We start from the raw sequence: 12836 nt of genomic DNA, 5'->3' as shown, positions 1-12836 counted from the left end.
GATTAAAAGATGAGGAAAAATACTGACTTGTTCAGGTTGAGGAGGACTCTCTATGTTCTGCCGTATATTAATGACAGATTCTAGAACAATGCAGAAACATATACATTTTATTAGGCCGATCCATCAACCCTTGAAAATTTCAGTGGAAATTTTATATTGTTGGTGTTTCAAAATCGCCAAAAAATATAATCTGCAAGCAAAATTAATTCAAAAGACAAAATTAAAAACTGCTATTTTGGAATCACTTAATTGAAATATTTTACCGAATAATTTAGTAAATAATTGATTCGAGAGAAATCCAACATCGAAAGTAATCTAATTCTAAATCCATGTAAGGAGACTTTCTGAACTAATTAACGATATATGCGTAAATTTGTTTTCTTCAAACCTGAAACACACGAGCTCACCCCCAAAAAGCGAAAAATAGGCCGTAGGTAGGCAAGGCAGCCTACCCACATATCAAAATCAAACAAAAATAACGATTTTCAGAAAGCCAAAACAATGAAAAATACATTCGGATAAATTTCAAGGCATTTCTTTGTTTACCCCCGTGAAAACGTTTCGCATAAATTTAACCACAAATTAGCACGCTCTTTCTATTCAAGATTCCAATAATAGTCTATTGTCTAGCCAATTACAAACAGAAAAAAAAATGTGAGATGTATTTGTTTCTACGAGTCTAATGATATACAGTTGATGAAAGTAACATTAATACTGATAAAATCGTGTCTACAATAAGTTATTAAATATCATTAAGTTTTTGTGCCTAATTAATAATATTTTATTCCAGTAAGAAAAACATCTAAAAGGATAAAAAATTACAGGCATAATATATTGATATTTCATTTATAATGCATTGATTAAAAAAGATTATTTGAAAATAGCTTCGGTTTCAAAATCTTCATTTCTCATCTCATATATCTTTGGTTTTTCTTCCACTATTTCTTTTCATGTGGCATCTGTAATTCGACCTCTTATCCCATTTCCTTTATTTTATTTTTTTTTTTTTGTGTTTTCTCACCTTTTTTGTTCAAATCACACTTTTGACTTTTACCTCGATAAAAATATTTACACCAATAATTGGTTTTATTGGTCTATAAAAGTTAAATGGGGGTTAACATTTAGGAAGGAAATTGGAAATTTATTGATGTTGAGTCACATACATTGCAATACATGTCAGTTTCAGTAAAATCTTTTCAGTAAAGACATTTTTAATCGTCTTCGTCATTCGAAATTCTTTCAAAATGGTTTGACTACTTGACCTTCACAGTTTACACACATTTCTCGGTCAACGTTTAATTGAGTATTTGGGGATTTTAAGTGTGTCTAGAAAACAACACGTGCAGCCAATTGACAGGAATAGGAATAATGAAATCATCTTTCGATTTAACAATTATCAATTAGTCGCGAATCAAATTTGAAAAAGTGTTCGTGAATATAAATAAATACAAATTTAAAAGACAAACACTTTGACGATCACATGATGGAAGCTATAATCAGAACTTATTGAACACACAGATTGTCTCCTTTCAATATATGCCCAATTTATGGTCATTTGTTATTTTTAGTGCAACATAACACTACAAATCAGACAGTTTTTATAAGGTTTCCCAAATTTAGAGATGTTGTACACCAAGATAAAAGTTTCTTCCAGGTGATGTTTTTTTGCTGAATTTATTCAGTTTTCTCTTTTCACCAAAAAGTTTGAGTTCGCATTTTTACTACATGTATTATTTTTTCAATTGACCTTTTGAAATTACGAGAAAACTGATAAAATGTTACAAAGGGTGACATTAGTGTTCGAAATGAATAACTGTTTTCAAATTCAAATAATTTAATCAAGGAAAACTGTAAATTGCTGAAAAATATACATCAAAATTTTAAACAAAGTTAAAAATTTTAATATTTTTCAAGTTTATAATTTGCTTGAAGAACACAGTATCTACGGGCAAATAATCAATCATTACAAGACATTTAAAAGAAAGTGAATTAATAAATACTAATTTTCACTTCAAAGAATAATATGAGGCATGGATAGAATTATCACCTGCTGTCATTCTTATAAACCGTTTCTTCTTGAAATAAGGATTAATTGTATTAGACATTTTCTAATTCGAATGTATATTTTTTAGATTAAAGTACAATTATATATAACGTTTAATTGAGAACCTTGAAACTTTTCAATTTTTGTTTTCCAAACTAAAAAATAGATATAAAACCATTGTTAACGTTGATACTTGGTAACCTGGCAACCACACTTATCCGTCAAAGATGCTTGTTCTTTTCTTTTTTTTATGTTAATAATATTAAAAGGTTCATATTTTGTTTGATTTTCGCATTATGGCATATTTCATACCAAAAGTTCATCTAAAGATTAATATTTTTGTTATTGTTATCACGTAAAAAATTCCCTCATGTAGCAGTTAGTTTCTCCAACACAGCCTCACATCGAGCTCGCATTCTCTAATTCGCTTTTTGCAATGAGTTTTTTTTTCTTTCTTCTCGACGAGAACAATAACCCTGACTAGTGTTGATTTTTAATATGTGCATATTTTTCACACCTCCTTCTTGTTTGAAAGTATTACCAGAGTGACAATAAACTTATGCACATTCCACGAACTTTTTTGAACCTTGTTTTTTACATTTTCAATGTAACTTCAACATGAATTGTTGGGCTAGGATCTGTGTCTCATGTGTATTTTTCTAGTTTTTAAACTAGTTTTTTTAAATTCAATTTATTTATTCGAGACAAAAAAGCCACGTTGAAAAATTGTAATTTACGAACATGTTCATGTCTTCCAATGAGATAACCCTAACTAGTGTTGACTTCAAATGAAAATACAAAATAACGTCCGGTTGGAGAGGCATTCAAAAAATTTTTTAATGTCTCCAAAAATCTACAAACTTTTATTTCAGAAAATTACAAAACTTATATTACATAAATGCGCAGTTTTATTGATTAGAAGACGATCAATGAAAAACATGTTACCTACCTATGCAATATTTTCCCTAGTTTAACCTGAACAGAAAATATGCAAAAATACTGTTAAATTCATAAATTTTTATAAATTATTATTAATTTTTTGCAAAGAGGTTTGTAATGCCAGCAATATGTACCTTTTTTAAAATTAACATGTTCATGACTTTTGGTATTTCTTTGCAGAAACTCGCGGATTAATGTGCACATTTCTCCATGTTTTCATATTTTTAATTAAAGTGATGCAATACCCTTGAGAAAAACAATATAACTTGTAGCGATTCGAAGTAATTACACTGAAGGCGATATATTTAAAAATTTATTTATTTAAACATTTATGATTGGAATCAATTAATTTAACATGACTTTGTTGTTTTTTCTCGATTTCTAAATCAAAGAAAAAAATGGAAATTGAATTTAACTACTTTTTCTTTGCAAAAGTATCACATCGTTTCCTGGAACTTGTGAAGAATTTTTCTGCAACAACGTGGTAAATAATAAAAGCTTTCCAAATAAGTTATCAGGTCGTCGCCAGGAAATTGCTAGGAAATTGCTAGGTTTCAAGGTTGTCAGAAAGTAGAAAAAGTTTGACAACGTATTTAAATTTCAAATTATGCCTAAAGAATAAATATCTAGACTTTATGAATTTTTTTTTCTATGTACCTTTAAACCCTCACAAATATATCCCCTTGTTCTCTGGTTACGTTGACTTTTTTACTATATAATTTTCGAAAAACCTTGTCTTGAGTATCATCTTACTTTGTTTGTCAATAGTAATTTTTCTTTCATTTTTCTTTACAATATTTCGTTTCCCGAACATTTGAAATATAAGCCAAATTTTGGTTTTCATTGAGAAAACTCTACATTTCTTGAAAAAAAACTACCTGAATTTCCAGTAATTTCTCATCTTCATATAATTCTAAAAACTAAATTTTTAATGTCATGAGAGAATTGAAAAGTAGTTGGGGAAATTAAATTTCACCTGCAGTTGAGAGAGTATAGAAGGACTCAACGCTTACATTCTTTATGACGTATCAGCTTGAATAAGTATTTTTCCAGACTTATATCAGACTAAGTTGAAAAACGGGCAGTACTTTTATTTAATTTATTCTTGTGTACTTTGTTTCTTTGAGATCAAGTTATAAGCACTATTTTATAACCAACTTTTAAATATTGTTATATTTTTCTGGGAAGTGAATTGATTAAATAAGTTTTAAATCTTTGAGAAGTTAGCAATACAAATATAATGTGAGATAATTGTGAACAAGAATTTAATATTGCTTTTGAATCTGTATTAAACAAACGATGAAATATTAGAAGTTAAATTTGAACATTGTGGTACAATACTAATAAATGAAATACGGTTGGTATTAAGTAAAATATGAGTCAGTATATCCCTTTAAAATCCATTTTTATTTTAAAATCTGTATATTTCTGTGAAGCCTGCCGCTGTTTATATGTTAAAAAGGAAGGTTTTACTTTCTCAAATACTTAATATCAGGTTTCATACAATTTTTGAAAAAAAAACGACAAATCTTCAGTTGTGCTTTTTTCTTTCTCCATCTTGTCATCATTTCATCATTTTCAATGTATTCTATAATTATTTCCAGCTGCCATTAAATGCAACCCACTTTAATATTTTTCTTCCTTTTTTCCGTCTGTTCCGAAACCCTTGAAATCGACTTTTTCATTCACTGAATTCACTTTCTCTGCCTCGAGTTGTTTATGCGGCGAAAAAAAATCTGTAGAGGTATACGAAAAAGCTAATTAGGTGGTTTGCCGTCTAGTAATACTCGATTATATATTTCTTGTCGTCATCGTTACCACTGCTCTCCATTTTCTCTCCTCACTCACAAAAACTTGAATATTCTTCGCTTCCTGTTGTGATCAGTGAAAATTCGTCTGATTTCTTCAATATTATTCAATGTCATTTATTCGAAGACTTCAGATGGGAAACTGCGAAAGTCGAGAACTTGTAGCTCAAGCCAAACAGAATAAAATAATCAACACGGAACTTGATAAGGCCAAAAAAACCGATGAAAATATAATCAAATTATTGCTGTTAGGTAAGTTAGATTCTGAACCAAAAACAGCTTTCTGCAATACTTGTTGGTACATTCAAATCGCGCTCATTTTTCATTGAAAATTAAACGCGGCGAACATTTTTCTTACAAATAGGTGGTGACAACCTCATTTCATTCTGGTATCGGCACGAAAACATGTTTCTAGAAAGGTCTAGTTACCCAACCAAAAAGTTGAAAGCACCACAGCTGTAGCGAAACCCAAAATAGAAGGAATTAAAATCTACCCACTTGAGTTCACTAACACCCGCAAATGCATTAAAGAAACGTTTAAAAAACATCAGGTTGAAATCTTGTTCAATTATATCCGCTCAGAAGAGCAAGCCACTACGGCTCCAAAATTCATCGGCTCCGTGCGGTCATCAAGTTCCGAAGAACTGTTTCACGCTCGCGGCTCGCCCGTCTCCCACTCATCGCGGATGGCATCTCTACCAATTTGATGGGAATTACGAGATACATACTGCAGAAATGATTCTGTATAGTATGGTCTCGATGTAAGCAGAGTGCTGACGGGGTTAGTGTGTACACGACAGCCGACACCTCGCGGGTTTAGCCTGCCACCCTGTTTTGTGTGTCTGCCTGACCACCTGCCGCCGATTGCATTGATAGCATTGATGCACCATGGAAATGCGATTACTAATCAAACATCATTCGAATGTTTGACTTTTCTATCGTTTAAACATCTGAAATTAACTATTTCCAGGAGCTGGAGAGAGTGGAAAAAGTACCGTGCTGAAACAAATGAAGTAAGTTCTTAAAGATGGAGTTCGGAAAAAGAGTGTTTGCTATAAAATGCTCGGAATAATGCAATATGGAGCAAATGACGGATTAATCTTTCAGCTTTTATTTTAGAGGAAGTTCAAAAATTTACAATTATTATTAGATTTTTTTTCAAAATTTCTTTTTTGTGGCATTTCATCATATTGGAATTTTCCAAGGTCTTTAAAGCAAAAGCTAAGTTAACCGAACTCTACTTTCAATCAAATGAAGAAATGTACCAATAAAATGATTTACAGAATCATCCATAACAGTGGATTCTCTCAAGAAGAAATATCAAATAAACGAAATGTTGTCTGTGCGAATACTGTGCAAGCAATGGGAGCATTGTTAGATGGAATGAAACAACTTCAATTCGATTTTTCAACCCGAGTTTGTAATGTAAGAAATGTTAATTTTTGTGTTACATAGTACTTATTTATAGGCACATGAGAAGTTGATACGTGAAACATTGAATGATAAAGCTGAGTATGGACCATTCAGTGATGCAATGTTCAAGTAAGAACCTTATGTCATTTTGTGAATTTATTCAAAAAATATTTTGATAGCAATTCTCCGATTTGACAAAACTTTCATAACAATGGAAGTTCACAATAAAATTTTAATAAATCTAAACTATATTCAGCGCACTTACTGAGTTGTGGGCGGACAAAGGAGTTCAGTGTGCATACGATAAGCGAGAGTTTTTTTACCTTCATGATTCTGCAAAATAGTAAGTTAAACTTTTTTTTAAATATCAGAACTTTGCGATATTTTAAGTATTTTAAAAACATAGAGCGTTAGAGGCTCAATATTAGTTCAACAAAACAGGTTATTCCATTTCCTAATTGCAATCAAGAGGCGTGTCTGTGCCTACACTTAGGATGCTGAATGACTGAACCCGCGAGGTGTCGGCTGTCGTGTACACACTAGCCCCGCCAGCACTCTGCGTACATCGAGACCATACTATACAGAATCATTTCTGCAGTATGTATCTCGTAATTCCCATCAAATTGGTAGAGATGCCATCCGCGATGAGTGGGAGACGGGCGAGCCGCGAGCGTGAAACAGTTCTTCGGAACTTGATGACCGCACGGAGCCGATGAATTTTGGAGCCGTAGTGGCTTGCTCTTCTGAGCGGATATAATCGAACAAGGTTTCAATCTGATGTTTTTTTAAACGTTTTTTTAATGCATTTGCGGGTAGTGGATTTTATAATTGAATTACATTAAAAATTGCGAGTAGGTAAATAAGATTTAATTTTCAGTTTCTTTGATGCAATTGCAAGGGTTCACACTCCCAATTACGTACCAACTGAAAATGATATTCTGCATACACGGGTTCCAACAATGGGTGTTATAGAAGTTAATTTCACAATAAAGGGCAAATTTTTTCGAGTATTTGATGTGGGCGGACAGCGATCGCAAAGGAAGAAATGGATTCACTGTTTTGATGATGCAAAAGCTATGATATATGTTGCTTCGTTGTCAGAGTATGATCAAGTTTTATTAGAAGACAATACTACTGTAAGTTTTGATATTTTCAAAAACAAATAATTCAATAGTAATTTCTGTTTTTCAGAATCGAATGCACGAATCAATACAGTTATTTAAGCAAGTAATCAACAATAAATATTTTGTAAACACTTCAGTTATATTATTCCTGAACAAAATTGATTTATTCGAGGAAAAAATTGTTACCAAAAAACGAAGTCTTGGTATTGCATTTGAGTCATTTAGTGGTAAGTGCAATTTTTGAAGGCGAATGTGGAGGCACTTGAACCCCGTACACCTGTCCGCCGTTCTGGCCGAGTGGTCTAAGGCGCTGCGTTCAGGTCGCAGTCCTCTCCGGAGGGCGCAGGTTCGAATCCTGCGGACGGCATTTCTTTTTGTGCATTCTCTTTTTTTTTGCAGGACCGAGCCAAGATCTCAATGCAGCTGTAGCGTTCGTTGAAAAAAAGTATAGAAGTATGGCAGAGAACAAAGAGAAGAACATTTATTGTCATCACACTTGTGCTACAGACACACAACAGGTGCAGTACGTACTCGATGCGGTTCTAGATACGATACTATCTACCAAACTGAAGGGATGTGGATTGTATTGAGATTTTAAATTATTGTTACCTTTGGTACAAACTTGTAAACCTGAGTCATAATTATCGGGTACCGTTGGTATTATCCTTGATTGGTGTAATATATAGAATTTTAAATAAAATAAATGAAATCAAAATTTAACGATTGAATAACTGTATTTGCTATTTACAATTGATATGAACGAATTTCGGTGAGATTTCAAATTCAAAAGAACTCTTCCAACAAATACTAAACAAATTGGGATTGTTGCTCTGTAAATCGACTGGAAGACGTCGTCGAACGATGATGATGATTATGAGAATGATTATTTGATTCTTGACCATCTGATTCAGTTTCAGCAGAATCTCCCATTTGACACGGCAATGTATCAATTCCAAGTTTGCTCATTTCATTGATGAGAAGTTTTTCGAGTTCATAGCCAAATTTGATTTGATTTGCAATATAAGCAGACAGTACAAGCCAGGCTTCTGAAGTTATTGGGCACACTGATTTAACACCATCAACTTCGTCTGCAAACGTTTTTTGAAATTACAATTTAGTGAGAAAAGTGAATCTTACGTGAACAACGTCGACTACTAACACAAGAAGAACAAAATGATGACTCCTCTTTCAGAGTCTGCATTTGTGTTTCAGAATTTCTTGTTGTCAATGGTTTTGGATATCTCTGTCCAGATGAAAGGGATGTACATGAATTACACATATTTGAGGTATTATCAGTACTTGATGAATCTGTCACAGCATCTTCCATCCGACTTTGAGTTTTCTAAAATTTCATTCACTATATAATGTATAGAATATACAAATTAATCTATACCTCAACATCTAAATGATCACTTTCCTGTAACTGCCCCGCTGCTTCATTCATACTATTTGCGAGTCGTTCGAAATAAAGTGCAGACACTCGTTTTGGATATCTAAAAGTGAAAAATGAAAAGATGAACAAAAAAAGAAAACAATTTCCAAGAAATTGGTTTTCAGAAAGTTTTCGGTCTCGAAATCGTAAATCATTCGAGATTTATGCCCATTGAAAGAGGATAGTAGACAACAAGAGAGCTCCGGTGGGAAATGGAATTGAAATTGGTAAGAAAGAAAAACGAAAAATGAGAAAAGGAAGAAAAATCACCCACTTCGCGTAGATCGCACCAAAATCTCGGAGAATATCAATTGAAGTTGAAGGTTCTTTGAGTCGTCGCATTGTTTCAATAAGAACTGTCACAAAACGCTGAAATTTTAACATTAGAAACAAAATATGTCATTGTCGAATTTCATAATTATCAACGTTAGCGTATTTTTATTTGAAAAAAAAGGATCATTCCGAAAAACTTGTCCGCCTATGAATTTTTAAAAAAATTTTAACTTCAAATTTCAAATAAACGGTTTATGAGTCAACCGTTGAGGACAGTTTAGTTGTATTTTGACGTTACCTGAACATGAATCTTGAAGTTGATGTGATTCCACCAATTGACCTCATTCTTCAAATCAATAAAAGCCAAATACTGTGGATTTTCGGTGAACACGTGTTCGAACATTCGTCTTCCCATTTCGTATACGGTACCTGAAAGAAAAAATTCCAAATTTATTATGCTTTGTACTTGTACCCGTTTGAACTCTAAGAGGGTGACGCAAGTAAGTGGTGTCCCTTGAGAGTATTTCAGAGGAGACAAATGTTTCCAAGTCACAGAAGTTCGCGGCGGAAGCACGAAAAAAGAAAAAAAACGAATTCAATTACCATATCCTTTTTTCTTTTCCAAAGCCGGGCGCCAGTTTTGGAGAAGGGTCCACTCTTTTTTTTTATAGAGTGCCACTACCACAATTGACGTCACAAAACGCCGATTCAGGAAGTTTATCTCATGGGAAACGAACGGAATTCCCGGAATAATCAAAAGTCTTCTCAGAATACTAAGATTTGAAATAAGAAAGTTGAAAATGCTCGAGCGGACGTAACAGTTCTCAGAACTTCCAAATATGTTTCCAAAGAATAAGACTAAACAAACTTCCCAAGAGTTTTGCATTTCTTACCGTAACCCACAAACAATTTTTAATTGAAAACCAATGTGCAAATTGTATATTTCTAATCTGCTCCTACCTCTGTCCATTCTATTCCATTTTCTTGCCAAAAGCGCTTTTTGATGAAGAGTCAATCCGGTAACTGGACATACGGCTCTTCGTAAATTACTTCGATCTTTATGTCGTGTTGTCCTTGATCGTCGAATTCCACCTCCTTCTACAGGAATACTTTTTGGAGGTCTTCTAACACTTGCACTTCTTGTTGCGGTTGGACTTTGAGAAACTGTCCTTTTTGATGACTTTGAGACATTGTTGTTTGACAAATCGGAGCTCGACTCGCTATTTCCCATCACAATCTGTCAAAATAAAACAAATTGAGTTCAAGTGAAACAACAACAAAAAGAGAAGAATAAGATTGTGGATGAATCCGAAGATCATCAAGGTCATGAAACAAGAAGAGAGAAGAATGTGCGAGCCCGCATGAGCCAGGAATGTGGCCGATGAAGAAGGCAGGACTCAAACAGATATTTGGGAGAGAGAGAGGCGGAGAGTTTTGGGTGAGAAGAAGAAGAAGGTCTCAGTAGGTTAACAGGTGAGAAAGGAATGTGTGTTCTATGTTTTCACATGGGCAAGAGAAGGTATATCATGAGTAGCTTAAGTGTAGTGTGAGTGTCTCAAGTAATTAGAGACGTTTTGAGTTGAATTTCACTGGAAATAACGGAACTTTGACTTCTTGTGTTTTAGACCATTTGATTTGTGAACTCACTCGCACGTTAGAAACCATTTTTCTAAAGGAAAAATCTATCCATTTGCGATTATGGTACGACCTCTAAAGGTGGCAATAGTTCACAGCAGGCCGACCTACCTCTTTCACAGCAGCTTCACCAACAATCCAATCGTAACTTTGAAGATGGAAATTATATTAGCATGATTCCGCAAATGTTGTTCAAAGTTGGAGCGATATATTGGCACCCCTAAAAACTGCCACTTGTCCACAGTAATCGGTGAAGTACGACACTAGAGATTCTTGTTAATATGGTTGTAGAAGTTTTTTTGTTGGCTAATATGTGACTGGCCCATTTAGGAGATACAGTCAACATAAGATATGTGGGCACAGGTGGTTTGGGGTCCAACAATAAAATTCTCTGAACTTCAAACAGAGGCGAATCACCTTTGGGTGTTGATACCAAACGCGCGTACCGAAATCTCCTAATTTTGTTTTTGAGGAAAATACATCTTCACGTTTTACGGAAATTATTTAGTATTTACATAATACAATCGTTCAATGTGAGCTTTAAATCATTGTTTTTTTTTTGAATAGTAGAAACATTTCAACCTGTGAAACATGAAATTGCTATTAAAAATCCATTCTACTTCCCTTTTCAAAATGAATTATTTCCCGCTTGCATCGTCGAATTAATGTTCCAAAGGTCAATGTTTCATTCATTGTTCTTTCGTATTCCATTTTCATATTTTCCCAAAAAAGGTTCAGCCATGTGGAAAATGGAAAACCAGACGAAACAAGCAAGTAGGAAAAATTAAGAATACCTGCTTCGACAAACTGGGTGAGCAGTGAGAATAAAATATAAGAGTTAAGAAAAAAACCAAGAGGGCATACATCACGTTTTATGGTTCTTCCTTCTGCTTCACGCCAGAACTAAGAAAAAATTTAAACAAATTGAAAAAATGAAAAGGGGAAGAAGCACCAAAAAGTAGACAACTTTGGGATAGACAAAAGAGATATCTTGAACAGAAATAGCAGATGATATATATTTTTGTGGTTTATGAGCAAAATGACATGATTGAACGGACAAGATGATGGACATGTGGATGAGGAGAATGGAAGTTACATAAGAACATAAGGTTATTTTAGAAAAAAGAAGAGAAATACTTGGTCTTGTAGTTTGAAGTTTAGACTCGCAATTAAGCCACTGAGCTTTGCGAGCAAAACATTGTTATTAGCTTCATTTGCAAGTGTTTCAATATTGCATTCAAAATAGTTTTGGATCAATTCTGAAAGTGAGGGCTTCATTATTATCTTTTCGAAACAATTTTCTGAAATTCATGAAAGTGGAAAATACTTTAAGAAGCTAACCAGTATTCAATGTATTGTTAACACTATGATCTTTGAACCATGTATAAAAATAACCTGAAAAAAACAATTGTTTGGTTTGTGCTTGGCATCTTTTAAACAATCTTCTTGTCGACTAGGTGTCACACAAATAGGAAATGAGAAACGTGATCTGATGAGAAAAAACAACGATTGGCTCTGCGCGGACGTCGCCAACGCCCAAGTGGTTTCCTTGGGTGCTCAGCGCCTATTCTCTTTTTATTGTAAAACCAGCCGTGGACGGCACCTCCGGCGCGGCCCCCGACTTTTGGGGACAGAAAACGAATTTTTTGAAACTACCGTTATCTTACAGTACTCCTACCGTACCACTACTGTACCACTACAGTACCCCGGCTACATCCTTCTTCACTAACCACAAAATTACTATCCCTCCAGAAGCGAAAACTTCACAGACTGCAAAGTCTACATAGACTACAAACTATGGACACGGAATAAGCGCTTTATATATAGTAAGTGATTATTTTACGATAATTAGTTTTTATACCAGAAATGTGAGTTCTATAAATGTTTGAACTTGATTTGTTTCTTTGATCCCGAAACATTTGATTCAAGACGTATCAAATCTCTCAGGGTCACGAGTGTTCGTTATCTCACAGGTGACATGAGGAAGAGTTAGGTGGTGATAAAGTGATAAAACAATGAGAATTGATGGGTGCCAGAAGAATGTTGTGATGGGGGTGTTCAGTGCTTGAAATTGCTCTCAAACTTAGAAAGATCTCAAACAAGCCAGAAAAAGTTGTTCGATTTTCTGAACTCTTGGTAACCAAAAATTCCTGTGACCAAGAAATTTC

At 33.9% G+C, this 12836-nt stretch overlaps 2 protein-coding genes, 1 long non-coding RNA gene and 7 other non-coding genes across 12 annotated transcripts; 4 read left to right on the top strand and 6 right to left on the bottom strand.

Moving 5' to 3' along the window:
* Positions 1–765: 765 nt before the first annotated feature.
* linc-148 lies at positions 766–3167 on the bottom strand. Its single transcript, NR_102070.1, has 2 exons — positions 3045–3167; positions 766–1016 (listed from the first exon to the last, which is right to left on the bottom strand). It is a non-coding gene; the product is annotated as a long non-coding RNA linc-148 (long non-coding RNA).
* Positions 3168–4807: 1640 nt separating this feature from the next.
* gpa-1 (Guanine nucleotide-binding protein alpha-1 subunit) lies at positions 4808–8052 on the top strand (the record flags this gene model as incomplete). 2 transcript variants are annotated; one of them, NM_073439.3, is made up of 8 exons in its annotated part: positions 4808–5043; positions 5762–5804; positions 6075–6216; positions 6260–6333; positions 6461–6547; positions 7082–7340; positions 7396–7555; positions 7728–8052. In NM_073439.3, 8 exons carry the CDS (start codon positions 4926–4928, stop codon positions 7916–7918), a joined length of 1074 nt encoding a protein of 357 aa, NP_505840.1. The 2 variants fall into 2 exon arrangements, with proteins under 2 accessions (NP_505840.1, NP_001123018.1); NM_001129546.4 differs by lacking the exon at positions 4808–5043 and having other exon boundaries at positions 5800–5804; positions 7728–7918.
* Positions 5351–5559, bottom strand: T19C4.16. Its single transcript, NR_069443.1, has one exon. It is a non-coding gene; the product is annotated as an Unclassified non-coding RNA T19C4.16 (non-coding RNA).
* Positions 5365–5542, bottom strand: T19C4.11. The gene has a single exon (NR_069444.1). It is a non-coding gene; the product is annotated as an Unclassified non-coding RNA T19C4.11 (non-coding RNA).
* T19C4.17 lies at positions 6768–6961 on the bottom strand. The gene has a single exon (NR_069442.1). It is a non-coding gene; the product is annotated as an Unclassified non-coding RNA T19C4.17 (non-coding RNA).
* T19C4.12 lies at positions 6779–6956 on the top strand. Its single transcript, NR_024313.1, has one exon. It is a non-coding gene; the product is annotated as a small nucleolar RNA T19C4.12 (small nucleolar RNA).
* Positions 7610–7705, bottom strand: T19C4.19. Its single transcript, NR_069441.1, has one exon. It is a non-coding gene; the product is annotated as an Unclassified non-coding RNA T19C4.19 (non-coding RNA).
* Positions 7612–7695, top strand: T19C4.t1. Its single transcript has one exon. It is a non-coding gene; the product is annotated as a tRNA-Leu (tRNA).
* On the bottom strand, positions 7802–10272 carry T19C4.5 (GLOBIN domain-containing protein). 2 transcript variants are annotated; one of them, NM_001129544.2, is made up of 6 exons: positions 9994–10270; positions 9332–9462; positions 9035–9129; positions 8722–8821; positions 8466–8670; positions 7802–8416 (listed from the first exon to the last, which is right to left on the bottom strand). In NM_001129544.2, the coding sequence occupies exons 1-6, from the start codon at positions 10262–10264 to the stop codon at positions 8136–8138; spliced, it is 1083 nt and encodes a 360-aa protein (NP_001123016.1). In that variant the 5' UTR covers positions 10265–10270; the 3' UTR covers positions 7802–8135. The 2 variants fall into 2 exon arrangements, with proteins under 2 accessions (NP_001123016.1, NP_001123017.1); NM_001129545.5 differs by having other exon boundaries at positions 7810–8416; positions 9332–10272.
* 21ur-12218 lies at positions 8557–8577 on the top strand. Its single transcript, NR_069440.1, has one exon.
* Positions 10273–12836: the final 2564 nt, after the last annotated feature.

Source organism: Caenorhabditis elegans, chromosome V, assembly GCF_000002985.6.
Source record: "Caenorhabditis elegans chromosome V".
NCBI classification, from domain to species: domain Eukaryota; kingdom Metazoa; phylum Nematoda; class Chromadorea; order Rhabditida; family Rhabditidae; genus Caenorhabditis; species Caenorhabditis elegans.
Note: the sequence above shows the minus strand (reverse complement) of the source record. Positions and strands in the feature narration are given on the sequence as shown.

What these genes read in the sequence shown, in the direction of transcription:
- T19C4.5 (NM_001129544.2), bottom strand. Translation starts at nt 10,264, where the DNA reads ATGGGAAATAGCGAGTCGAGCTCCGATTTGTCAAACAACAATGTCTCA. An exon ending in TTTGGTGCGATCTACGCGAA is followed by an intron (nt 8,822 to 9,034) that starts GTGGGTGATTTT and finishes TTTCACTTTTAG; the next exon opens with ATATCCAAAACGAGTGTCTG. An exon ending in GTGATCATTTAGATGTTGAG is followed by an intron (nt 8,671 to 8,721) that starts GTATAGATTAAT and finishes ATGAAATTTTAG; the next exon opens with AAAACTCAAAGTCGGATGGA.